This window comes from Antechinus flavipes, chromosome 4 (genome assembly GCF_016432865.1).
Source record: "Antechinus flavipes isolate AdamAnt ecotype Samford, QLD, Australia chromosome 4, AdamAnt_v2, whole genome shotgun sequence".
Taxonomy (NCBI): Eukaryota; Metazoa; Chordata; class Mammalia; order Dasyuromorphia; family Dasyuridae; genus Antechinus; species Antechinus flavipes.
Genome location: NC_067401.1, coordinates 217,589,921 through 217,615,686, shown reverse-complemented (window position 1 = coordinate 217,615,686; position 25,766 = coordinate 217,589,921). Strand labels below are relative to the sequence as shown.

The window sequence follows — 25,766 nt, the reverse complement described above, 5'->3', positions numbered from 1 at the left end:
AAGCTGTTTTAGTACATCAAAAACTCTCTCTCCCTCCCCCATTTTCTCTCTCTTGTCTCTCTCTCTGTTTCTGTATATATCTATATCTATATCTATATCTAAACATAAACAGTATGACCTAGCACTTGGCAACCCTTGAAAACTAATGTGCTATTGGTTTGCATGAATAGATGTTATCCTATATAAGGAAGGCAATAACTCCACTGTATTCTGTGCTGGTCAGTCCATACTTGAATATTGTTTTCACATCTGTAAGTTATAGTTTGAAAGGGTCATGGGGAAATCTGAGTATGTATATAAGCAGGCTATTGGAATATTACTCTGGGGACTATGTTCCATGTTTCCCTAAAGAATTAGGGATGATTACAAAATAAAAAGAAATAAAAAGAAATCTTTCTTCCAGTATAGCACTTGGGCCATCCATCTCTCTCTTTTTTTTTTTTTTCATTTCATTTCATGTAAGTCATTACTGATAATACGTGTTAGCCTGATTACACCTCTCCTGTATCCTTACATTGCTTTTGGATTACTGAGAAGTTTGATTCTTCTGAGATTATGCTGTGATTCTGAGATGTGTGTGTATCATAAATGAATGAATTCTATGATTTTCTGCTTCTTATTCACTCAATTTTTAAAGCTTGTAGTTGATGAGAATGCCTGATAAAAAATGACATTTGTTTAAGTGTTATTTTCATGACTGAAAGCTTCATTGGTATCCTATACTGATAAGAAAAAGAAAGGAGGATCTCTAGCTCATTTAGGACCCATTGAGTGAATCTTCCCATGGTGTAGTCATAAAAGGATGTAGGAAAAAAGTATACATTAGCACAGATGGGATGTGATCTGCTTTATTGGAAGAAATACTCTATAAGACTAAGCTCCTTGTTGAGTATTAAAGTATGGGCTATGTTTCCGTGACTTCCATTGATCTCCCTCTCTTCTGAATAGCCTATAATTGTTTCCCAGCCACCAGGGCTCACAACATCTTCATCATCCTCATCTTAATTCCACTCTTCCCACAACCAATCTGTTACCAAGTTTTATTGTTTTTACCTCTATAATCTTTTTAAAACATACTTTTATATTATGTTTTAACATATTTAACATATAGCCACTGACACAGCCATTACCCTTGGAGATCCTAATCACTTGGAGTATTTCCTGCCTCAAGTTTTTCTTTGCTCCAATTTATCTTCTTTACTTAGCTACCAGAGGTAATTTTTCCTAAAGTACAGATCTCATTTTATGACTCTATCCTCAAGACCTCCTCTTGAATTCCAAAAATAAGAATTTTGATCAAATTCTTATGATAAAGCCCTTTGCAACTTAGTCTCTTCCTATCTTTCTTGTCTTATATTCTCACATACTCTGAAATCTAGCGTTTGTTATCTCACACTTTCTCTTCAATCTTTCTGCCTTTGCACTTTTTGTCTTCCTCCCCCCACCCCTGCCACCCCTCATTCCTCCCACCCCCAAGCTTGAGATGCTCTTTCTCTTTGCTTCCTTCAAGACTCAGCTCAAATCCTATCTTCTGCATGATGGTCTTCTTTCCCTTCTAGCTGCTAGTCCATCCCTCTGAGATAACTTTAAAAAAATAATTCTGCATTTATCTTGTATGTATAATTCTCCATATATAACCTCCTTTATTAGAATATGAATTCCTGAGGATAGGAACCATCTTTTGTTTTTTCTTGGCACCCCCAGTGCTTTTCACAGTAACTGGCACATAGTATAAGAACTTAATACTTATTGACTTACTAACTAGGCCATCCTGAATCTTCACAGGAGTCTTGTAAGAATACTCCTGAACAGTGGTCATCCACACTCTGAAGGACATTTTTCCAAACAACTCCTTCCTATTTGGACAGCTCTAATTGTTCAGATTTTTTTTCCTTACAATGTCCAAAACTCCATCTCTCAGATCTAGGAATTTTCTTGATTATCCCCCATGTCTAGAATTCTCTCCTTTTCATTTCTGCCTCCTGGCTTCCCTGGCTTCCTTTAATTGCCAACTAAAACCCCACATTCTATAGGAAATCTTTCCCAACCCCTCAATTCTAGTGCCTTATTTCTTTCATTTTTAAAATATTTATATATACATACACATACACACATATATGTATATGAAATCTTATTTATACATTTTTGTTCATTTAACTCCCTCATTAGATTGTGAACTCCTAGAAGGCAAGGATTGTCTTTTGCCTCATTTGTATTTTCAAAATTTAATATGATGTCTGGCACATAGGTACTTAATTAGTGTTTGTTGATCAACTCTTCACTCTCTCTTTTATTCACCAATCATTTAAACATCTATATTTAATTTATTTTCATGAATATGTATATATAATGAATACACATATATATGTGTGTTTTTCTATTAATATATTGTTCTATGAATGTATATATATATGTATATATACATATATATATATTTGTATATATGGAATATTGGGGGTAAGGTTAGGAAAGAGAGACTGATCTGAAATAGGGATGGAGAACGGTGGAGAATTACTTGAATGATGATCCCACTTCCTTACTTCTTTTGGCCTTCATAGACATAGCAGATAAGGAATGGATTTCTGATATAAGCTGCCTATAGGCTCCATCTTCACCAAGTTGATTTTGAGCTCATAGTCCTGGGCATGTCACAGGTCATTCTAGAGCTCTTGTGTCAGCTTATTGGCCACAGCTGTTTGGATTTTTTCTCACATTGAGATGAAAAACAAAACAAAAACAAAATAAACTTTTCTAATACTCTCATGGGTTTCAGGTTGAGGATAGAAGTTTGCAGTCATTTGGAAGAGACTCAAGATTTTTCAAAGAAGGAGTGAGTGCTCTGCGCAGTATAGCCTTTTTCTAACCCAATGACTGTGCACTTCTTACCTTCTAGTTAGTAATGAACCAACATCAGAAACAGCAGGTGCTTACTTTAGATAACTCTTTACAACTCATTGATCTGGAAATTGTCAGAGAGTACTTCCCTAGGGTAGCATTTGTTGTTTCCCTGTGCATTGAGGCACTGTATGTTGGCGAGGCAAATTAGCCTATGCCTATAGGTTCAAGGCTGAAAAGATATTAGGCTGGAGTTTGAAGGAAATTAAGTTGAGGGCAAGTTGGAATTTCCAGAAAAGTTGAATGTACAATTTGCTCTTCTACTGTCATTGCTATGACATTAGTAAATGGGAGAAAAGAACAGGAGAGCTTTCCCAGGGCAGTGAAATTCATTGGAGACTGATCAACTAACTTTAAACTGTCTTCATAAAAGTTAGAACTACACGGACAGAGCTAGAATTAGGTTTCAATTCATCTACCATCCCAGCCACTACTTTTCCCTTTGGGTTCTGTTTCCCTCAAGGTTCAGATTGGGGGTTGGGTGGAGTTGATTGGCTTCAAAGAATAAGGGTTCCTCCTGAACTGTGTGTTTTTAACTGAGCTTGGCCTTTTCTCCTACCAGAGAACTTTTTCTGGCCAAAAAATGTTTCCCCTAAGTGCAATTTGTTAGGAGAGCTTGAGTTTCAGACCACTGGTTTTGTTTCCATTGTGGGATTTTTCCTATAGTGTCCTTTTCTGATGGGAACGCCAGGTTAATTAATGAAATATTGCAAGACCTCTATCCTGAGGAGAGGTATATGTGTGTACGTATGTATGTGTGCATGTGTCTATATGTTTCCACATATATGCTAAGAACGTTTTGTGGGCAATTTCTAGTTCATATTTTCTTTTTATAATCAGGCAAAGACATTACAATTAAAATACAGTTAAAGTGATTCTGGCAAGTATTACAATAAGCATGTTTTTTAATTAAAGGAAGAATAGGGGAGATGCATAAGCAGTACCAGCTAATGGGAAAAATTTCATCTGATATCTATTTTAATTGAAATGAAAAAAAAAAAAAGGTACCAGTGCTTATATACATGCATGGCTGATGTCCCAGGTTGTGGGGATTTAGGTGTACCCAGACTTGATTAATTAGTAGCCAGGCAGAGCTTCCATTCCTTTGCCCCCAAACCGTAAAGCCTGATTTATGCCTCATATCCTCCATGAATATGTGAGGGCTCGGGCATCTATTTCCTGAGCTGCTGGTGGATAGGATTATAGAGCGTGGACTGAGCTCTCGGGGGCTCTCGTTTGCCAGCCAAATTGATTTTCCGCATCTTTGGCCGGGGACAAGCCCACCTCGAAGGCTTCCCAGGCTGTGCTCCACTGGATCAGGCACAAACCTAATCCGGATTCCACTAACAAAAGGGAGATGCATGCATCCCCATCAGAGCTCAGGCTCTGGACTTAAGCTTACTTCCTGAAACAGTACTCTCCCACCAACCCTGGGTAGATCAGATAGTCCTTGAATGCTCAGACCAGAGGGCGGTCTAGAGCCCTCCTGTTTTACTTGCTTTTCTCCAGGCAAAAACTAAATACAGTACTAGATCATTCTAATGGATAATGACCTCTATACTTGTTAAAAGAAAAGAAATTCCACAAAGAGTTATGGGATTCTACACCTAGAGCTAGAAGAAATCTGGGAGTTCACTTATTTCTGTCTAGATCGGAAACTGAGGAGACTTGCCTCTAAGCAGAAGGATAGTAAGCATCAGAAATGGAACTGAGCCTATCTAAGAGTTTGGAGTCAGAGGATCCCAAAATCAATACTTAGCCCCATTGTAGCAAACTGATTCCTAGTTATGAGTTTTTAACCACCAGAATGATAAGACTTTTTTCTTTTGGACTGGATCTGTGATTTCATGAGCATAGGGAATAAGAAGCTTCCTTTATCTAACTGTACTGGCACTTATTCCAGAAGGAAGGAAAGAAGAAAGAAAAGAAAGAAGGAAGGGGAAATGAAGGGACCAAGGGAAAAAATATTTACTAAGCATTTATTGTGTGCTAAGCATGCATATGCTTATATGGAGATATGCATATAAGCAAAAAGAATGATACTCCCTTCTCTCAAGGAGCTTACTTTCTAATGGAGAAAGACAAAACATGTAAAGGAGGTGAAAAGGGAAGGGGGCAATGAAGGTATTTATTTGGGATCAAGGTTCTGAAGTTGAGGGATTCATCACTATTGGGAGAAGAAGGAAGACAGTTCAGCCTCTGCCTCTCCACAAAATGAAATGTCCAGGAGACATCCACCTTTGGGAGAAGTAGAATGGGTCTTACAGAGGTATATTCCTTCGTGAGTGGGTTTCCCAGTGGTAGATTATTATTCTAGGCTACGGAGGCCCTAGACATTGATGGAAATTTCAAGATGTGCTAGCAGTAAAGGAAGCGTGGTTTTGACGTCCTCCAACTAGTATGTATTAGAGGTGGGACTTGAACCCAGATCTTGCTCTCTATCCATTATACTAAACTGTATCTTGATGAAAAAAATATTCTGGCTCTTTTTAGAAATAGGGTCCCAGAAAGACTTAAAGAGTTCATATTGAGACTCATTTAAGTGTCTTCCTTCTTTTGGATACTTTTTCCTTCCTTTGTTTCAGAGTCACTAGTTCTTCAGATTTTTTTTACTTCTCAAATTACTACTCCTCTTCCTTTACATGATTGCTGTTCCTCTTAAGTTCTTTATTTGACCCTCTTGGATGTCCATTTAGTCAGTGATTTTATTATGGGGTAATTGCCTAATGTTATATTAGGTGAAATAGGGAGCATCTAATGTTGCTAGGTAGAATTTAGTGAGAAATCCTACTTTCAAGTAGGATTTGCATGCCCCATTCATTGATCTCTTCTTTTTCTCTTTTATGTAGCTATCCAGAAATATGAATTTTCCCATAAGAACTGCTTTGGCTACATTCCTATAGGTTTTGGTATCTTGTCTCATTATTGTCATTATCTTGGATAAAATTATGGATTGTTTCTGTGATTTATTGTATGACCCACTCATTTTTTAGAATTAGATTATTTAATTTCCAATTGGTTTTTAGTCTATCTTTACTTGATCCTTTTTATTAAATATAACTTTTATTGCATTGTGGTCTCATCCGAAAAGGAACCATTTACTATTTTTGTCTCTCAGCATTTAATTGTGAGCTGTTTATGCCCTAATACATGGTCAATTTTTGTGTAGGTGCCATGTACTGCTGAGCAAAAGGTATATTCCTTTCTTTTCCTATTCAATTTTCTCCAGAGGTCTATCATATCTAGGTTTTCTAGGATCCTATTAACCTTCCTACTTTCTTTCTTGTTTATTTTGTGGTTAGATTTGTCTGATACTTAGAAGGGAAGATGGAGGTCGTCTCCTACTAGTATAGTTTTGTCATATATTCCTGTAACTGGCTTAAAATATTCTCTAGGAATTTAGTTGCTCTACTACTTCATTATTTATAGTACCCTTTATCAAGATGTACTTTCCTTTCTTATCTCTTTTTTTTTTTTTTTACTTTAGCAGAAGCATAATAAATTCTGTTCCAGCCTTTTATTTTTACTCTTTGTGTCTCTCTATGTCAAATGTATTTCTTTTAAACAACATTTTGTAGGATTTTGTTTTTTAATCCACTCTGCTATTCATTTCCATTTTATGGGAGACTTCATTCCATTCACATTAATAATTATGATTATCAGTTCTGTATTTCCCTGCATCCTATTTTCTCCCCTGTATGTACTTTTGTTCTCTCCACCCTATCCATAATGATATTTTTTACCCTCCCCTCCCACTACCTTACCTCCTCTCACCCTTCTCCCCTTCTCTTAGTAGTGATTTTTAAAAACTTATTCCATCTATTACCTTGCTTTCATCAGCTCTTCCTTCCTTCTCTTACCTTTACCCCTAGTGTTTCTGCCCTCCCTTCTATCCTGTCCCTCTCTTTTCTTTCCTCTTTCTCCTCCTATTCTTTATAGGGTTAGATAAATTTCTATATCCAACTGAATGATTAAGTTATCCAAGGTCATATCAATAGTAAATGGGAGCATTGGGATTTAGACATTGGCCTATTTTAGTATGTCCATTATGTCATTTTATCAGATGATTACAGACTTAGAATTGAAAGGGATCCTAGAAATCATGTAATCTAGTAATTTTTTAACAGATGAAGAAAAAAGATCCTTAAAATAGCAATGATTTATCCAAGATCATAAGATAGTTAATAGAAGAGCAGAGAATTGAACATAGATAGTCAAGACTCCAAATGCAACACTCTTTCTACAGTACTGAAATCAGAAAGTATTCCTTTTAGAAACAAATAGGAAAGAGGAAAAAAAACCCATAAACTAAAATAGCTACCTAGCATTTTCAAAAAAAAGTGAAACTTAATTACAAATACTGAATATTACATGTATTAAACGAGAAAAAATATTATGTACACAAATACAGTTGTTGGTAAGCCATGTCTGACTTTGTGTGATCCTATTTGGAGTTTTCTCGGCAATGATACTGGGATGGTGTGGTATTTCCTTCACCAGCTCATTTTACAGATGAAGAAACTGAGGCAATGCTAAGTAACTTGCCCAGGGTCACACCACTGGTACATGTCTGAGGCTGGATTTGAATTCACATCTTCTTGACTCCAAGCCTGGAACTCCATTAAGCATCACTGAGTCACCTAGCTATCTATGAATATAGTACCAGGAGGAAAACATCTTTAAATATATTGAAGGCAAAATGAACAGACAGAAACTTATGAGAATATTTATGATTCAGGATTTCTCTTTCAAGTAGAATTTGTTTTAAGTTTATTAGCCAAAAAGTGTTAGTGTTTTGGACTGTTAGAGCAACATGGAATTGGTTTGTATTATTGAATTGGGATTGGTAATGTTCATTAGCTAGAATTCTACCTGAATTCAGTAGAATTTTAATACTTCATACTTTTCAGTAGTAGTTTCACCTGGACTCCTATCATAGCTTTCTGATTGGTCTCCCTGTCTCAGGTGTTTCCCTGCTACTTACCTGCCAAGTCATTTTCTGAAATGAGATTCTGACCATATCACCCTTTTAATAAACAAACTCCAATGGCATCTTATTACCCTAAGGATCAAATACAAACTCTTCGGCTTTTAAAGTTTTTCATAACCTGACCCTTTCTATCTTTTCAGTCTGCTGACACTTGACTCTGCTCTACCCATTGTATTTTTTTCTTATGCTGTACTAACTTCAGGGACTTACAGAGATCACTGTACCTTCATTTCTGTATCTTTGCAATGTCTTTTCCTCCATGCCTAGAATTCTTTCTCTGTTTTTCTCCCTCTCTTTCTCACTCTCCTTCTCCCTTTTTCCTCCCCCCCCTCTCTCTTCCTCTCCCTCCCTCTTCCTCTCCCCTTTCTCCTTCCTCTCTCTCTCTCTTCCCCCCTTCTCTCTGTCTCTCTTTCTTTGAATCTCAATCTCTCTCTCTCTCTCTCTCTCTCTCTCTCTCTCTCTCTCTCTCTCTCTCTCTCTCTCTTTCTCTCTCTCTCTGTCTCTCTCTCTCCTCCCTCTCCCTTTCCCTCTCTCTCTTCTTCTCTCTTTTCCTCCTCCTTCCCTCCCTTTCTCTCCCAGCAGCTGGCATATAGTAAATACAAGCTAAGTAACTAGAACTACTGACTGACTTATCAAAGCTTCTTCCCTCCTGTGGCTTTCTATTTGTTCCCTGTTATGTACCTCACAGAGAACTAATAAATGTAGTTCATGCTAATTCAGTGTTTTAAAGTGTGCAAAATAAATTTGTCCTAAACATCCTATGAAGTTGTTAATAACAAAAACAACAATAATAGTGAAAATTTTATAGCACTTTAAGGTTTGCCAAAGACTTTAAATATGCTATGTTTTTTGATCTTCACAAATGTCCTTATGAGATGGATGGAATGGAGAGATTGAGATTCAAAGAAAGAGAGACAGAGAGAAGGGGGGAAGAGAGAGAGAGAGGAAGGAGAAAGGGGAGAGGAAGAGGGAGGGAGAGGAAGAGAGAGGGGGAGAGGAAAAAGGGAGAAGGAGAGTGAGAAAGAGAGGGAGAAAAACAGAGAAAGAATTCTAGGCATGGAGGAAAAGACATTGCAAAGATACAGAAATGAAGGTACAGTGATCTCTGTAAGTCCCTGAAGTCTACAAAAATCTCCATTTTGTAGTTATTTCCAAATCGGGATTGTTGTAAGTATAAAAGGAGATGATATTCATAAACCGTTTTGCAGAACTTAAAAAAATGATGTACATGCTAACTTTTGTTCAGTCATGTCTGATTCTTCATGAACTTATTTGGTATTTATTTTTGGCAGAGATTTAAAGGGGTGTGCTATTTCCTTTTCCAACTTATTTTACAGATGAAGAAACTGATTTGGCCAGGGTCATGAAGTCAGTAAGTGTCTGAGGTCAGATTTGAATTCAGGAAGATGAGTCACTCTATCACCTAACTACCCCAAATGGGAACTAGCCATTGTTAATATATTTAAATTCTATTTAAATATTTCTTAGTTGCAAAATACAATGATTATACCCCTGGAGAAAGTGAGGCCCAACTAAGTTTCAGGAGATAATTAGAAATTTATCTCTTAAAAAATGGAAAAATAAAGACAAAATATTTTATTCTTTACTTCTTGAGAAGCAAAGTATTATATATATTCTTGATGTTCATGTTGATGAATATCTTTCTTCATGTTCCTTCCTTAAATTCTTCTGGCAGGTAGGTTGTCTGAGAGCAAGGTCATAGGTCTTTTTTCTAATTTGTTTTTGTTTAACCTTCATACCATTTTTTGGTTCTTTTACTTTTTTTTCTTTTCCTAAAATATGTAACATCAAACACAATACATTTATGCCATATGTAGTTTTATATTTTTGACAAAAGGGATAATAGCTCAAATTGTATGTTTTTCTCTTTTAACTGGAGATTACAGAGAATCAATAATTTCAGTTAGCATCTATATGCAGCTGATTCCTAGATTTTTATATACTGCTCTTTTGAAATTCCAGTCATGCATTATAGTCTCCTCTCCACCCTTCTTATCTGGACATCCCATTTTTTTATTCAAATTTCCTTAAGAGGACTAACACCCTTTCAGTCACTCAGTTTTGAATTCTCATCATTCTTAACTCTTTATTCTCTCTTCTAAATCCCCCACAACCATTCATTAGACCTCCAAATCTTATTGATTATCTGACAATATCTCTCTTATCTATCTTTTGTTTTCCAGTCACACAACTACCAATCTACACCAGGCCTTTATCCCATCACTTAAACTATTGCAATAATCTCCAAAGGTTTTTTTTTTTTTTTCCCCCTTGCTTCCAGTCCCTCCCTTTCCCTAAAATATCTATATATATCTCCCCAAATGGACTCTAACCATTTTACTCTCTTGCTCAGAAGCTATTGACTCATTTTTTTTTTTTGCCTGTAGCAGCCAAGGAGAATTCCTCTGGCATTGAAAAAATCTTTATACTATGGCTCCAACTTCTTTTCAGAATTAGTAAAGACTTCCCCCCTTCATGTTTTCTACATTCCAATTATCTGGGTTGACTTGTACTTCCTTATATGCAATATGTCATTTCTTTTATTTGTGGCACTAGTAGGCTGGCCCACATGCCTGCAATATATTCACTTTTCACTTACTCCTCTTGAAATCCTATGATGCCTTCTGAGAGTGGGGAGGGGATGCAATGAGACTAGAGTGGTGGTGATTAATGTCTTCTGATCAAACAGTAGTATCTAAACTCAGGTTGTTGTCTTTAGAACAAGTGTTTTTTCCCTCACTGTACCATATTGCTTGTCCAGGTTTTCCATCAATAAAATGTAAACTCCTTGAGAGCAGAAATTCTCATTGTATAACTAGAACTTGACAGTGGAAAGAGTTCTGGGTGTGATTTTTGGAAAATGTCTCTTCTTAAGTGCAAATCTGGCCTGAGATAATTAGTAATTGTGTGAGCCTAGGCAAGTTGCTTAACCTCAGTTTCCTTACTTGTAAAATGAATTGGGGAAGGAAATGGCAAACTACTACAGTATCATTGCCAAGAAGATCCCAAATAGGGATATTAAAAGTTAGACAATACTGAAATGACTGAACAAGAACAATCCCATAACCTAGAATAATACCTTGCTACGTGCTGCACAAGACTATTAATTGATTGATTGCTTGAAATTTCATTTAATGTTTTTTCTTAGGGAGCCTGAGGAGATATTTTCATATGGCAACATTTATATTAAAGGAATTAGTAATTCATTTAGACCACTAAATGATTATTCTTTATAATCGAACTATAAATATAGTACTTATTAGCCTTATTACCTTTATTTGAATTTAAAACTAATCACAGTTATATGCCAAGACCAAACTTAGAGATTGAGGAGGCTGAATGTTTCATTCTTAATTTGATTTGTTTAGTTTATATAGACCTACCTACATTTGGTCAAGACTCTTAATTCACAAGAAGCAGATAGAATATATTTCATGTGGAGCATGTTAAGTGTTAAGAGATTTTTTCCAAGGGTCTCCTCATGACTTAGTTGTTAAGTTGGCACTCCAAACCAGAACTCAGAGCTCTTTTGTAAGTGTGCTTTCCAAAAATAATTATTACTATTTATTGGTTTTACATACCATGTGAAATACTGTATACATATCTCATTTAATTGCCACAACAACACTGTGACAATGATACTATCATCGCCATTTTACCATTGAGGAAACTGAGGTAGTTAACTTATCCACGAATACAAAGCTAGTAAGTGTCTGAGACTGAATGATGCTGATACACATTGGTAGAAGAAGGTGCTAAATAGTAGCTCATAACACATGAAATCACAGATTTGATTTAAAGAAGTAAAAAGAAATCAAATAATGAAAAGAAGTCATTCTTGCTTTGTCTCTATATTTATTAGGAAAACTTCTGGTATTTTTCCTTTGAAAATAATGCTGACTTTGGTTTTAGATATATAATTTCCATCATATTGAAATGGTCTTTTTCTCTCATTGAGCTTTTGTTGCATCTAATAATATAAATGTGGTTTTGTTTGTTTCTGTCTTAATTTGATTAATCATTTTAATAGTTTTCTTAATATTGAATGACCCTTGCCTCTATAGAAGCATAAATCTAATTTGGTCATATTGAATATTTTTTTGATGTATTATTATAGTCGTTTTGCAAGGATTTCACTTACAATTTTGGCATCAATAGTTATTTGTAACCTTGTTTATAGCTTTTTCGTATATTACTTTATTATTCACTGGTTTAGTTATTAGGATCACATTCATTTTGTAAAAGGGGTTTATTCAAGTGCTCTCTTCCTCAGTTTTTGAGAATAATTTGACATTTAAAATATTTGATAGAATTCAGTTGTAAACCTGTCTGGAGAAGAAATTTTCTTTAGTATTTTCAATTTCATTTTCTGAAATGAGGTTATTTACAACATTTTAATTTGAGTGTTTATATTTTTATAATGTCAGTGCAGGGTTTCTTAACTTGTTTTTCAGGAACTTTAAAAATGTTTTTGATAACTGCATTTTGATACATTGGTTTCTTTAATAATACCATACATAAAATCCATAAAATATTATTCATTTAAAAACATTACTCTCAAGAGAAGTCCATAGTCTTCACTGAATTGCCAAAAGGGGTCCATGACAAAAAAGTTATGAACCTCTATAATAATTTTCTCTCTTAGACACTTTTTTTTTGTTCTAAGATTGAAAATGGCAGCTAAGAACAAGGCCCTAACATAATTACCACCCCTAACTTAGATTAAACATAAAAGGTGTGTAGGAAACAAAGATAATCATTGATAGACATGTTAAAGTAATTGCTACCATGACTTTCCCTAGTTACAATGGAATATGTCTTTTGAGTTTCTCCTAATGTAATCTATTTATTCCCATAAAATTTTTTACCATTAAGTTTTTGATTTTTCTAGCCATAATATGCTCTGAGATTGGAAACAAGTTGCTGGAAACAATGAATATTTATCTGGGACAAATTAGGGCATGGATGAAACGTAGGATAAACTACGTTTTGGGAAATGTTAAAGGAAAATGGAAGAATTTAATTCACTATTTATTAAAATTTAAAAATGGTTACAAATGAGAACTGAATTTCCCAAAAAAGCCAGTGTATTTTTAAACTTTAGTGGTCTAAAACTACATGAAGACATTTTGAAGATCTTGGAATTTTAATGTATATTTTACTTCATATTTAAAATGTTTGATATTTTTTCCTTCCATCCCTCCCTTCTTGTCTCATTCCTTTCCCTTTCTCTCTCCCTCCTTTTCTTTTTCTCTCTTTTATCTTCTCCCTTCTTCCTTCCCTTCCTTTTTTTCTCCTTTTCTCCCTTCTCTCTATGACTTTCCCTGTTTTTCTCTTTCAAATGGATCTTTTTGAATGTTTTTTTCTCAATAAAGCTCTTGACTTCAGAATTTAGTAGTCTTAATTCTTTAGCACACTAAATTTTTATATATAATATCATAAATATTCCATCATTATTTGAAAATTGCAAAATTTGAGGGAAATAATAAATAACTTGGAGCTAAAATGCACAAGACATGTTGATGTGGGATTTCAGGAGAGCTAAAATAAGTATTCCTTTCACTAAAAGAAATTATTTTAACAAAACATGCAGCCAAAGAATTCCTTTTTGCACAAACTTTAATTACCAATTTACCTACTCTCATAGCCATCTTTAGCTTTAATCTTAACATGACAGCTTCATTTCTATGTCTGACTCCTATAATTTGACTTATAGAGAGCAGACCAAGAGGGAATAAGCTCAAACTCTAGCAGGATAATAGACAAGAGGAACAATTTCCTGAGACAATAAAGGTGAACTGTATTACTAAGGAATTAAATAAAAAAAACTCTTTCCCTGGAGTTCTAAAAAGAAGAGAAAACACATCTTGTTGGAAGGTCTAACATTTTGTTTTTTGACAATTAGGTGGTAAGCTGATGTTTACTGGCCCAGGACCCATTGAGCTCCATGCTCACTACATCCTTGTGTCACATGGTGGTGTGTTCCAGATAGGATCCCAGAATGAACCTTACCATGGCAAAGCTCTGATTCTCCTTCATGGGAATTCTCCTTCCACCACCTTCTTTCCATATGGAGCCAAATTTCTCGCTGTGCGGAATGGGACACTGTCTCTGCATGGTGAGTCAAACCGGAGAGCAGCAGAATTTGTGTGGTAGAGATTTTACTTTGGTCTGGACTGTGATTTCATCTATCTTCATGTTCCCTTCCCAGGAGAGAACTCACCCCACTAAAGCTTATTGGCTTTGTTTTAGAGTTCTCTGGAGGCACTAAGAAGTTAATTGACATCACATACCTAGCCAGGATGTCTCATAAGCAAGACTTAAATCACATAGTGTCCCAACTGAGGCAATTTCTCCAGCCACCACTTGTGCTGGACATATGCCTGTTAAATCTGGGTATACTGGGAAATATTATTAGTGAATCCTCTGCTTGCTAAATGATGTGGAAGAAAGGCCAGTCTGGTTTCAGCATGGGGCTATTCCTTTAAACCAGATAATATCTCTGTGTTGTCATTATTACTTACATCTGTGAGCCTCAGGCAGCTCCCTAGGATTTATCTACTATCTCTGATCTTCAATGGTGGAGAGAGTTCCCCCTTACTGATGAAACCATAGAACCTTTGCTATCATGATTATTTAATACTTATTGATTCTTTCCTACTTCTATAACTCAGCTTCAAACCAGTCATAGAGAGGCCTCTGTTTTAATTTTGACCACCCCTCCCAATGTGCTGAGAAGGTTATTTCCAGAGATCAAAGAAAAGACTTAGGATCAATCAATGTACAGGCATTTATTAAGCACCTACTATAGTCTTAGCACTGAGGATACAAACACAACTGTGACAAACTACATATAATTTTCTACCCTACAATACCTCAATCTGGCCTTTGATCAACAAATACAACTTCCTCCAACTTTCTAAAATGAAAGTTTTTCCTTTAGTCTATTAAAAAAATTAACTGGAAATCTTTTAAGTGGTAGAAGTTACAAAGAAGTAAAATTTATACTTGGTATAAAATCAGCCTTCCAAACAATTAGAACCAGATTAGAACCAATTAGCCAGACCTTTATAGAAGGTGGAGAAATTGAGACTTTATTTAAAGTGCCAGATATCAGGGACTATGCTTTCCCATGTTTCAAAAGATTCAATTTTGTACCATACAGAGTCTATGTACCATCTTGAGCACATTCTATTCCTCTCTTACTTACAGTGGCCGATGCCTCCAAAGGAATATTAATTTGCTTCTTCTACCATCTTCTTCCCACTAACCTCTTATTTGTCCTCCATGCCATCCCCCTACCTCAGCTCCAGACTATTCCTCAGGTTGGAGGGTTCAGAGATGTTCTACAGGAATTGGATTTTGGGGGAGAGATATATTCCTTCATGACCTCAAGTGGCCCAATTCCATCCTACACCCTATTCAGCAGTAGCTTTAGGATGTCCCAGAGTCTGTATCTTTGCTCCCACTGAGTCTTATTTCCTGACTCCTCTCTTTATTTACCCTCCATCCTTAGCCCAAGTGTTAGAATTTTTAGGAAGAGACTATGGTGATGCTCTTAACTTGTCATTCTGTAATGTTTTACATACAGTATGTTCTTTGATCTTATCCTTCAGATAAGTAGTTCATCTCATTTTGAAAAAAGAAAATTGAAACTTATAAAGATTAATTGATTTGTCCAAATTCTACACATCTAGGAGCTACTGCTGGGGAGGAAGTAGGGTAGAGCTAGGTCATTTGAGGATGGGTACAGTTAGTCTCAGAGAGAATTAATCTACAAATCTCTCCCCCACCCCCAGAGTCTATTTTGGATCTTTGAATCCCAAACTAGTCTTTAAAATCAGATCTTCTGATTCCCAAGTCCAGTGTTTTTGTCAGCACAACATTATTTTTCTTGTGATGTTAGATACATTTATAGAGTGCTAGGAAACCAACAGATGGGAAAGGATAAGGAAGTGAATGCTTAATATAAAAGTTTGGCAGTTTATATATAGATCATTAGGAAAACATTCACTTTAGTACTTTAAAATGTCTATCTTTAAGTCCTCAAAACCCTTTGCTTTATTGTCAGTCATAGGTCAAATCATACAAGACAAAAGCTTTCTCAGTGAACAGATGTTTAATGATCACATTGTAGGATCACTGTTTTCACTTCCCTAATTCTCTTTTCTTTGTGTTCTTATCACCTAGGTTTTCATATAATCTTTAAATCCAGTAATCTTGAAGAATTCTCCTCAATTATTTTGAGAGCAATAACTGGATTTTGAATTTGGGATTAACAAATTTGGGGTAAACAGACCTTATAGGTTGCCTTTTAAAGCTGGATAATAAAGATGAATGGGCATAAGATCAGAGTATCAGTAAGGATTTCGATACCTCTCCATCATACTTCTTCCATCCTTGTACATGTGGGAAACTTCCCTTGTCTCTATCCAAAAGTCTAAGGATATGCGATATAAGTATATTAAAAGTATCTCAAGGGAAGGGACCCTGTCTTAAACTAGGGATCTCCTACAGCAAGTAATACAAATGCCTGGCACATATAGTTGGTACCTAATCAGTATTTGCTAATGGCTGATTGAAATTGGCATTAGTGGCAGCATTATTACACTACTTGGTGCCATCAAAATGGCATGAAGATGTTAGTCAAAATGAACAGTTTGTAAAATGAACAGTTTCTTCTCTCTCTGGTTGCCTTGGATCATTTCTTACCTTGACATTTTGGTACAACTCAATGAACTATCTGGTACAATTGGGAGGATCTAATTAGGTACCATTGACTCCATACTGATAATCATTGTCCTAAGGAGTACTTCTGGTATATTTTTTTTGCTGGAATTTAAAATCCAAATAAAAATTTTAATAACTCATCTTATAGTGCTTTACAATTTAGAAGAAGCTTTTTTCACAATAGCTCCTTGGGATAGGTAAAACAAATTTTTGAGATGTGAAAACAGAATTTAGTTATTTTGCTTATAATTACTAAACTAGGAAATTGGAGATCTGGGCCTCCATTTCTGGTCTTCTGTCTTTCCTCTCCCCATGCTATCTCTTTGTTTAAGGATGAAATCTATTCTTATTTATCCACTAGAGAGTAATTATCACAATTTCTCCCTCTATTTTAATTAATAGGCATAGGGAGTGGACCTGTGATTTTTTTGCTGTGGAAAACTTGTAGATGATTGAAAACCTTTTACCAATGCACCTTGTACACTAATTTTTTTTTTTTTTTGCATTAGAGAATTGCCTAAAGAACTGAGAGATCAAATAACTTGTCCACTGACATATAGTCAGGATGTTTCAGAGGCAGGACTTGAATTTAGGTCCTCCTGGCTTCAAGAGTGGTTCTTTAGCCCATAATACACACTAACAGCTTCACCTCATCCCACTTTTCAGAAAATAACAATAATAAAAATAAAAATTTGAAATTTATTATATCTTTAGTTTTTTCATCTTAATTCCCAAATATATGCTTTCCCCTCCCTGACCCCATAACTATTTCTTAAAGCAAAGAAAGGAAAAATAGAGGGAAAAAGTAGTATAGCAAAACTTACAAAAACATCATTTGAGTCTGACAATATTTGAACTGTACCACAAATAACGGTCCCCAAATTTTTGCTTGTATATGTGTTTCCAATATCCACTGTTCTTTATAAGCATCTATGTACTTAAAACATCCTGGAAAGGAAAGCTCAACTGAGATGGCTTACAATCAATAGTAGGCAATAAAAGCAAGTCATCCCCTCCCCCTAAATACATGTCTAGGTTTGTGAAATTAAAAATAGATATTGCTATTTGACAATCACGGTGGTGGTTCTGGCAGCTACAAGCAGAAAGGGCTACTAATATTTTTCTTCCTAGCTCCTTTTATACTTTCCCTGGGGCCATATTGCTAGCAACTATATAAGAAATTGCCCAGGGCCCCATATGGGAGGAACTAGGAACTCAATGATACAAAAGATCAGTAATATAAAGATAGATGAATGCAAATATTTTCATGCCTAATGTATAGATACTTGTGCTATTTATTTGGATGGTCTGTGATTAAGAAGCACAAGTGTTCTGTGAAAGAGATACTTTATTTTATTTGAATAATTAAATAATTATTATTGAATTGATTGAATAATTATAGAATCAAAAGGTATACCAGTTGAGTAATCCTGTCTTCATTTATTACTGCAAGAGCAGATCATCATCTGAGTTCAAGTCAACAAGTCTTTATTAAAGGCTTATTAATGACCCTGAGAAAGTCACTTAACCCATATTCGTCTTAATTCACTGGAAAAGTAAATGGCAAATCACTCCAGTATTCTTGCCAAGAAAACCCTATAGACAGTATTAGCATGTATGGTTCATGGGGTCAAGAAGAGTCAAATCAGAGATGACGGAATGACTGAACCATTGTGTGCCTGGTATAGTGTAGAAGATGGAAAAAACAAAGGAAGGGAAGAAACAGTCTTTGCTCTCAAGGAGTTCACAATCTAATGGGAGAAGGAAAATGCCAACTACTTTGTACAAATAGGACAAATTGCAGATAATCATCAGAGAGAAAGCAATAGAAATAAGGGAGATCAGAAAAGACTTTTCCGAGGAAGATAGGATTTTAGCCGGGATCTGAAGGAAGCCAGGGAATCTTAAGGCAGAAATAGGGATTCAGATAGGTACAGAAAGGGGAGAATAGGCAGAGAAAATGCCTAGAGTTAAAAGTTGTAGCATATTGTATGAGGGACAGCTTGAAAGTCTTTGTTATTGGATCTCAGAGTACATAAAAGGGAGTAAATCATAAAAAGACTAGGAAAGTAGGAAGGGAGCAAGATATGAAAGGCATTGGATGCCAAACAGAAAATTTTACATTTGATTCTGGAGTTGATGGGATGTCAATGGATTTTTCTGAAAAGAGATATGTCTGTGTGACATATTTAGACCTCTGCTTTAGAAAGAGTAATTTGACAGCTGAGTGAAGGATGAATCAAAATCAGAAGAGAGAAGGTCAAAAAAATGATTTCCCCCCTTTGATAATCTGCAGTATCATTGTTCTTCTTTTTGGAATTTCTTTGGTCTTTTGGCTAGCACATCCAGAATAATTATGGTTTATGAATTTAGGGGAAAGAATGATTCACTATTGTCCATTATGCAAAGAAATATTATGATCCCACATCTCCCTTTCAAATTCCAAAAGGACATCAAGGGAGGCTTTCTGGAAGAACTTGTCTTTAAGCTGTGCCCTGAATAACAGAATATAAATCAGGACCTAATAAGAACATGTGAGGGACAGGAAATAAGTGTCCTGTTAGATCCAAGGAAAAAGAAAAAAAAATTACTGGGAAGAGAAGGAATGTTAAAGAAGGTTTCTTGGTGGAGGTAGTATTTAAATTGAATCTTAAAGCACAAAAAGAATGTGAATACAAGGAAATATAGAGAGGGAGAAGTATTATTGGTGTATGCAAAATATGTGCAAAATTTAACGTCATCTTCTATTTTGCTAGGGTTAGGTTTTGTTTGTGTGACATTATATGGGTGGTTTGAGGTGAGATGCCTGTTTTCATTAAGGAGCCTCTGCCCTAGGCTCACATGTACTTGGATAAATCCTGGGTGAGCCTAGTCTCCAAAGAAAGGGAGTTTTAATTGTCTTTGGTTTTCTATATTCCCATCTCAGACCCTAGAGGGAAATCACATAAGCTAACATTTGGTTCAAGTCTAGAGAGTCTCCAAAAGGGATTGTAGGGTATGTGTGAGTGTGTGTGTGTGTGTGTGTGTGTGTGTGTGTGTGTGTGTGTGTGGAGAGAGAGAGAGAGATAAAGAAAGAGAGAGAGAGAAAACACTCAAGGGGAAATTTCCCCATTTGTTTAAAAGAGGCAAACTGGGAACAGGGATTTTAACCATTCTACATATTAGCCTCTTCCCTGAGTCTTTCTCTCCTTCCAGAGACCTCTCCAAATGGAGACATAGGAACTTTGTGTGGTGAAGCCAGAAAATCAGAAAACATAGAAGTTCTCCTTTCTTAGCTCTTGCCAATTCCATTCCTTACTTAGGCACAGAGCATAGGACAATCGTTCTCTATGAGTGATGAAACTTGTGCAAATTGGTTGATTCTCTAATTATATTATCAACAAAGTTCTTTCTGGCCACTTATTCAAGGTACAAAATAGATAATGTATAGGACTGCATTTTCTCCACATTAAAAAAAAAAACTGCCTTAAAGAGAGCACTCATAAGTATCCTTTGACAAAGATTTAAAATATGAAACTGTAACTTCTATTGTATTCTCACAAATAGATATGAAACATAAAATATTTTGTGGGACTTTTCTTTTTCACCTTCATCTTGAGTTGACACTACTGTCTGAACAGCTATTCAAGCCAAGGTATGGCTTGGACTTATTCTGCTATTAATGGACATCTTCTTTAAGAGACACTGTAATAAAAAAGCAGCTGGGTGGTACAGTGGCTAGAGCTCTGGAGGCCAGAGGGCCTGAGTTCAAATCCAACCAACTTGACATTTATTAGCTATGTGACTCTAGGCAAGTCACTTAACCCCAATTACCTTGAAAAGAAAAGAAATAGGCATTGTAGTATCTACAGAAAACTCCTCCTGCTGCTAATTAGTACTCATTGAGGAAGCCAAGGTACTCTTAAATTCACCAGGTAATCCATAGATTCAAAAAGTTGATCTCTTAGTATTGTTAATTGGTCATCTGTACTTAGGGAAAGAAACTTCAGCAGAGGAGGCACTGGGCCCCAAGGTCAAGACTGAGTATCACCTAACCCAAAAGTTACTCAACACTTAGCACAGCACTAGGGGTATATAGTACATGCTTAATAGGTGCTAGCTAATTGACATATACTTGCTGTCATGGAAAAGAAGGCAGTTGTCATAGCTATAGATTGTGGGGAAGGAAATAAGGATTCTTCTCCTCCTTACACTTAGCAGACCTGAAGGAAGGACCCTCGAGGGTAGAGTCACGTCTTTAAGGGCAATGGATCGGGCTAATGTACCTGGCTTAGGGGCAAATCCCTTTTGACAGTCTAACCATCTAACAGTGGAAGGACAAGAATACTAACCAAAAAAAATCTGGTTGTATTTGCTCTTTAGCAAAGGACAAGAAACTCCTGTCTATATATCCATCTCTTAATTTGCTTAAAGTCAACTAAAAATTTCTTCTTCAAAGAAATAGATTTCTTTGTTTCTGACTTCTTAAGTTAACTTAGATTCTTCTTCCACCAACTAGAAAACACCTTTTGATTGAAATCAGTTTTCTTGGATGGAAAAAAAAAAATCCTTGCTCTTGATTCATTTGCTCCTCAGAAGCATATAAAGGCCATTCCTGGGCATGGCTGTAATCAGGACTTCTTGGAAACTCTTTATGTAGCCCACAACATAGCCAGAAGCAGAGAAATGCCCAATGAAATGAAGGCTAGAGGCCTTTAGCTGGCATCTTATCCCTCACATCAAACAGAACTGTTTCTGACTGTTTCTAATTTAGCCCCAGCTTGAGTTGTATGGAACTGCACAAATTGGAGTGCATGTCAGCATTGTTGTTTTTCCCACCTTCTCCCTCCTTCCATTCCCTCATCCCTAACACTTAGTCCCCTCACTCCTCTCCCTTCAGAACATCTAATCATAGATTAAAATCACTAAACAAATATGCTTTGAACTGTTCAGCTCACCGAGAGGATGGAATTAAGCCAGATTTAAATTTATTTTCCTCTTTTTTCTTTCCTTCTTTCTCTTTCTTCTTTCCTCCCTTCCTCTTTTTCTTTTTTTCTTTAGTTCCTTTCTTTGCTTTTCTCTTTACTTCTATTTCCTCTCCTTTCCTTCCTTTTTCTGCCTTTTACTTCCTCCCATCCTTTGTCTACCCCCCTTCTCTGTTCCTTTATGTTTCTATTTTCTTTTCCTATTTCCTTTCATTTCTTTATAGCTCTCTCTCCCTCCCCCCTTTTTTTTTTGCTTTTTCCTTTCCTCATTTTTCCCCTTACCTATCTCTTCTTTCTTCCTCTTTTTCTTTGCCTCTCCCTTCTTTGTTGACCTTCTTTCCCTCTTTCCCTCCCTTCTGTGAGGCACTCCTCCTATCTCTTCCCTTTCCCTCATTTGGTATGGTTTAAGAAGGGAGTGTTGTATAGCCATGGTTGAGTTCAGATTGCTTAGTAAGTTCTGTCAACTACTCACAGTGATATGTTAATATGACTAAAAAGTCCTAGAATTCCATGTGAATGGCAGTTTGGTGCGTAGGTAGCTGGAGTCAATGGGGAAATTTCACAGTTGCCTTTGGCTTTAGCCAACCTGACTGCCAATCAGGGTGCACCACCCATAAACTGGCTGCCATTCACACGTCATTTTTAAAGGGGGTTGCCATCAGCTGGGGCAACTTGAATTTTTGACAATGTAATTATGGTTCTTGCTTCCACAGTGGGAGTCTGAGCAGGATTGAGGGGGTTTTTATTGATTGTTCAGAAGGGAAATTTATCAATGTCTTCTGTTCCATTCCCATTACCTCCCTGAGAAAGTTGCCTGACAGTTTCCTAGGAGAAAATGAGCTTCCTGGCCTTGTCTGGATTCTTGCTTTTGTCCTTTTCAGAAAATTAAAAGATACAGAAGTCAAGTGCAGATTGAAAGTTTTTGAGAAAAGGAATAGGGAGGGGTTGAAAACAAGGCTAACATAGTAATCTTGAGTACCAGAAGTACAGAAGAGATAAGAGGACAAGGAAAATGTATACATAGCAGATGGTTGAATGGTTAATTTTATCCTGAGCTGTTAGGAATCTCTGTTAAAATGGCTCAGATCTTATATTCAATTCATATCCTTCCTATAAAGAAACAGGCCTTATAGATAATTCTGTCACTAGCAGAGACTTTGGAATGGAGAAGTAGATTCAAATCCTACCTCCAATGGTCTTACCAGGTTTCAGTAGATGAAATAATACCTATGAAGAGATATATTAATGTCAGTTTTTCTTCTTATTAACATATGGTTAAAAAAAAAAGAGAGAGAGAGAGATGGCTCAGTGAAGTGGAGAGACTTTAGAATTAAGAAGACCCAACTTCAAGTTTTTCCTTTGATACATACTGGCTGACTTTATAAAAGGCACTGAACTTATCAGTGCTTTAGAACAGTAGTGTCAAACTCAAGTAGAGAAGGGGTTCACTTTCCACATATAAAAATCCCCAAAGGCTGCATATTAACTTAGTTTTAAAATGTAATGCTATCTATGTTTTATTGCATTTTTACTTCTTTTATTAAATATTTTCTGATTAGATTTTCATCTGGTTGAGAGGCATTTAGAAGTGAGCATTGCAAGCTGCCACCATATCCATGGATCCTCTGCTTGACACTTTGCTTCAGATAATCATCATAGATTATCTTACAGAAAAGGAATTGATTTTTTTGATAAAAGGGGTTTCCTCTTCTGAAAGTTTCCTATATCAATGAAATCAGAGATTCAGGTCTTAACCTTATTAATATATACAGTTATCCCTTCCACATCATGACTTTTCCCAATAATTTTGATATATTTTAAGTGAGTATAAGAAATTAAATGGGAATTTTGGGAGGGAGTTTTGCAGAAGCCACAGATGGCATAGAAAAAGTTTAGAAACTCAAAAATCCATAAAGCATATGTATTGTATGATATCAATCTAAATTTTATAATATGATATTGTAAACACCTCATAAAAGAAAGACAAAAATCAGACTTTTTCTCTGGTACAAAGAGAGGGCCAAAATTTTTATGAAGATTTTCCAGATTGTGAGGGTGCTATTTTCCTAATCCCAGTAATAGGAAAGGGATTATTGTGTTAAGAGAATATTTGCAAACCATATATGCTTTTAGCATGGTAAATGTAGCTTTTATTTTTATAATGTGGAAAATGTTTATGAGGTATACAATGAATCTTGCAAAGATAGCTCTTATATTTCCAAGTTTTTTTCCAGGATATTCTTTGTGAGTCTATGCCATTTGACCCAGGAATATATTCCCTAGAGCCTCTTATTTTAATTTCAGGTCTCTTCTCTCCCCTCACTAGGCATCACCTTCACAGATCTATGATGTGCTTCTCAACCAAGAAAATAATTACCCATTTCTGTTCTTCTCCCTTCAGAGTATCTCCTCCGGTTCCTATTGCATATCTACCCATTTCTTCAAGATCATGATCCTTCCTTCACATTCTGATCCTGAGGCTCTTCAGACGAACCATAGCAGAACTGTAGGCCTTGGGGAGGACCTCATCTCCCTAACCTCTCAGCTTAGGGCTGTAGCTACCGTCCCTCCATGACAGGCTTTCTGGGATGTTTCAAATTCATAAGTTGTGTTCATCCACTCTTCCCAAGGTTATTGAAACCTGGAGGCATAAATTCACAACTTATTATTTACTATAGTATGTATTCAGTTTGTGAGACTGAAATTTTTTATGCCGTTGGCTACTAGAAGGCTGGAGTTGAATAATACACAAAGGTATGATATTAAAATAAAGATCTAAGAGTATAGTTAAATATATATATATATTTAAAATACAGAAGTAGGAGTATAGTTAAATTTATGTTCTATATATGTATACATATACGTGCATATATGTATATATAGAAATATGTATAAATATTTGTATATTTCTAATTGAACATTTTCTAGACTTTCAAAATTCTTTTTCCTTGTAAATTTAATTTTTCTTGATTAAGAACTCTTTCCTAGAATTTAGTTGTCACTTTTTCCCACCTTTACTTCAAAAAAATGTGCACAAATTCCTTCCTATTTTTCTTTATTTTGTCTGATGATGGTGTTAGAAAAATAAACTCAAAATCCTGAAGGCATTCAAGCTATTCTAAACATCATGGGAAAATATTATAGTTGGATGTTAATAATTTAGAATTTGTTATCATTAGATTCAAACTGGGACAAAGTTTATTTTTGCATTAGGTATGAGGATCATGGTATGATAGTAAGAGCTCTCACTGGTGTTGGAGACAGAAGATGGGGGCTTACTAGCTGTGACATTCCGAACAATATCTACCTTATGAGGTGATTTTGTGGAAAAGACATTGAAAATATTTATATGCACACAGACATACAAATGTCTTAAAAGCTTCAAATTGTTCTAAGAATTTTGAAATACTAAATATATAATTTTAAAATTATTCACCATAAATTAGGTCTAAACAACTCATTTGAAATATTATTTATATATTTATAATGGCTGATTATAATAAAATATATATATATCTAATAAGAACTTTCATATGTTCTATTTATTTTTATTATGAAATACTTGATCATAAATTTTGTATATAAATACTATTTCAAGTAGGTTGTTTAAACCTAATTTATACAAAATGAATTTTAAAACTTTATCCTAATATACAAATTAATGTTGCTAATAACAAAATAGTCTTAAATGTTCATTAAAATAAATTTATCAGTAACTCTACTCAGAAATATTTTGTTTGCATTTGTAATTCATCCATGTATTTGAAATGATTTACACTATACTTATAATGCTCTACAATCTAGGCTTTTCACTAATTTAGATTGAACTGCCCCCAAATTACTGTAAGGTAGTCATATTTTACTTCAACTTTTAAACCAGTGATTTTTCAAAACTTTATTTTTCTCCTGCCCCTTTGCCAGAGGGAAAGTCCTTGTAGACCACCCGCTGTCACTTACTTCTGGGAAAAAACATACCTTCATCATTGTTAACCAGAAGAATGGCTTTGTTTTTTGATAAGATACGTATGAAATGTTATCTAAAGTTTTGTCATATACAAATTATTAATCCATGTGGAAATCTGAATATAATTATTGCTGTGTTCCATGGAGTGGGGAATAAAACCAGATTCACACCAAAAGATATGTTACTCTACTTTGCATTTGTC

General features: G+C 35.5%; 1 protein-coding gene across 1 annotated transcript in view; it reads left to right on the top strand.

The window, feature by feature from the left end:
• Nucleotides 1–25,766, top strand: part of PKHD1 (PKHD1 ciliary IPT domain containing fibrocystin/polyductin) — a 621,489-nt gene that overhangs the window by 222,140 nt on the left and 373,583 nt on the right. Inside the window, 1 exon segment of the mRNA XM_051996694.1 lies at nt 13,812–14,024. Coding sequence (XP_051852654.1) covers nt 13,812–14,024 — 213 coding nt within the window.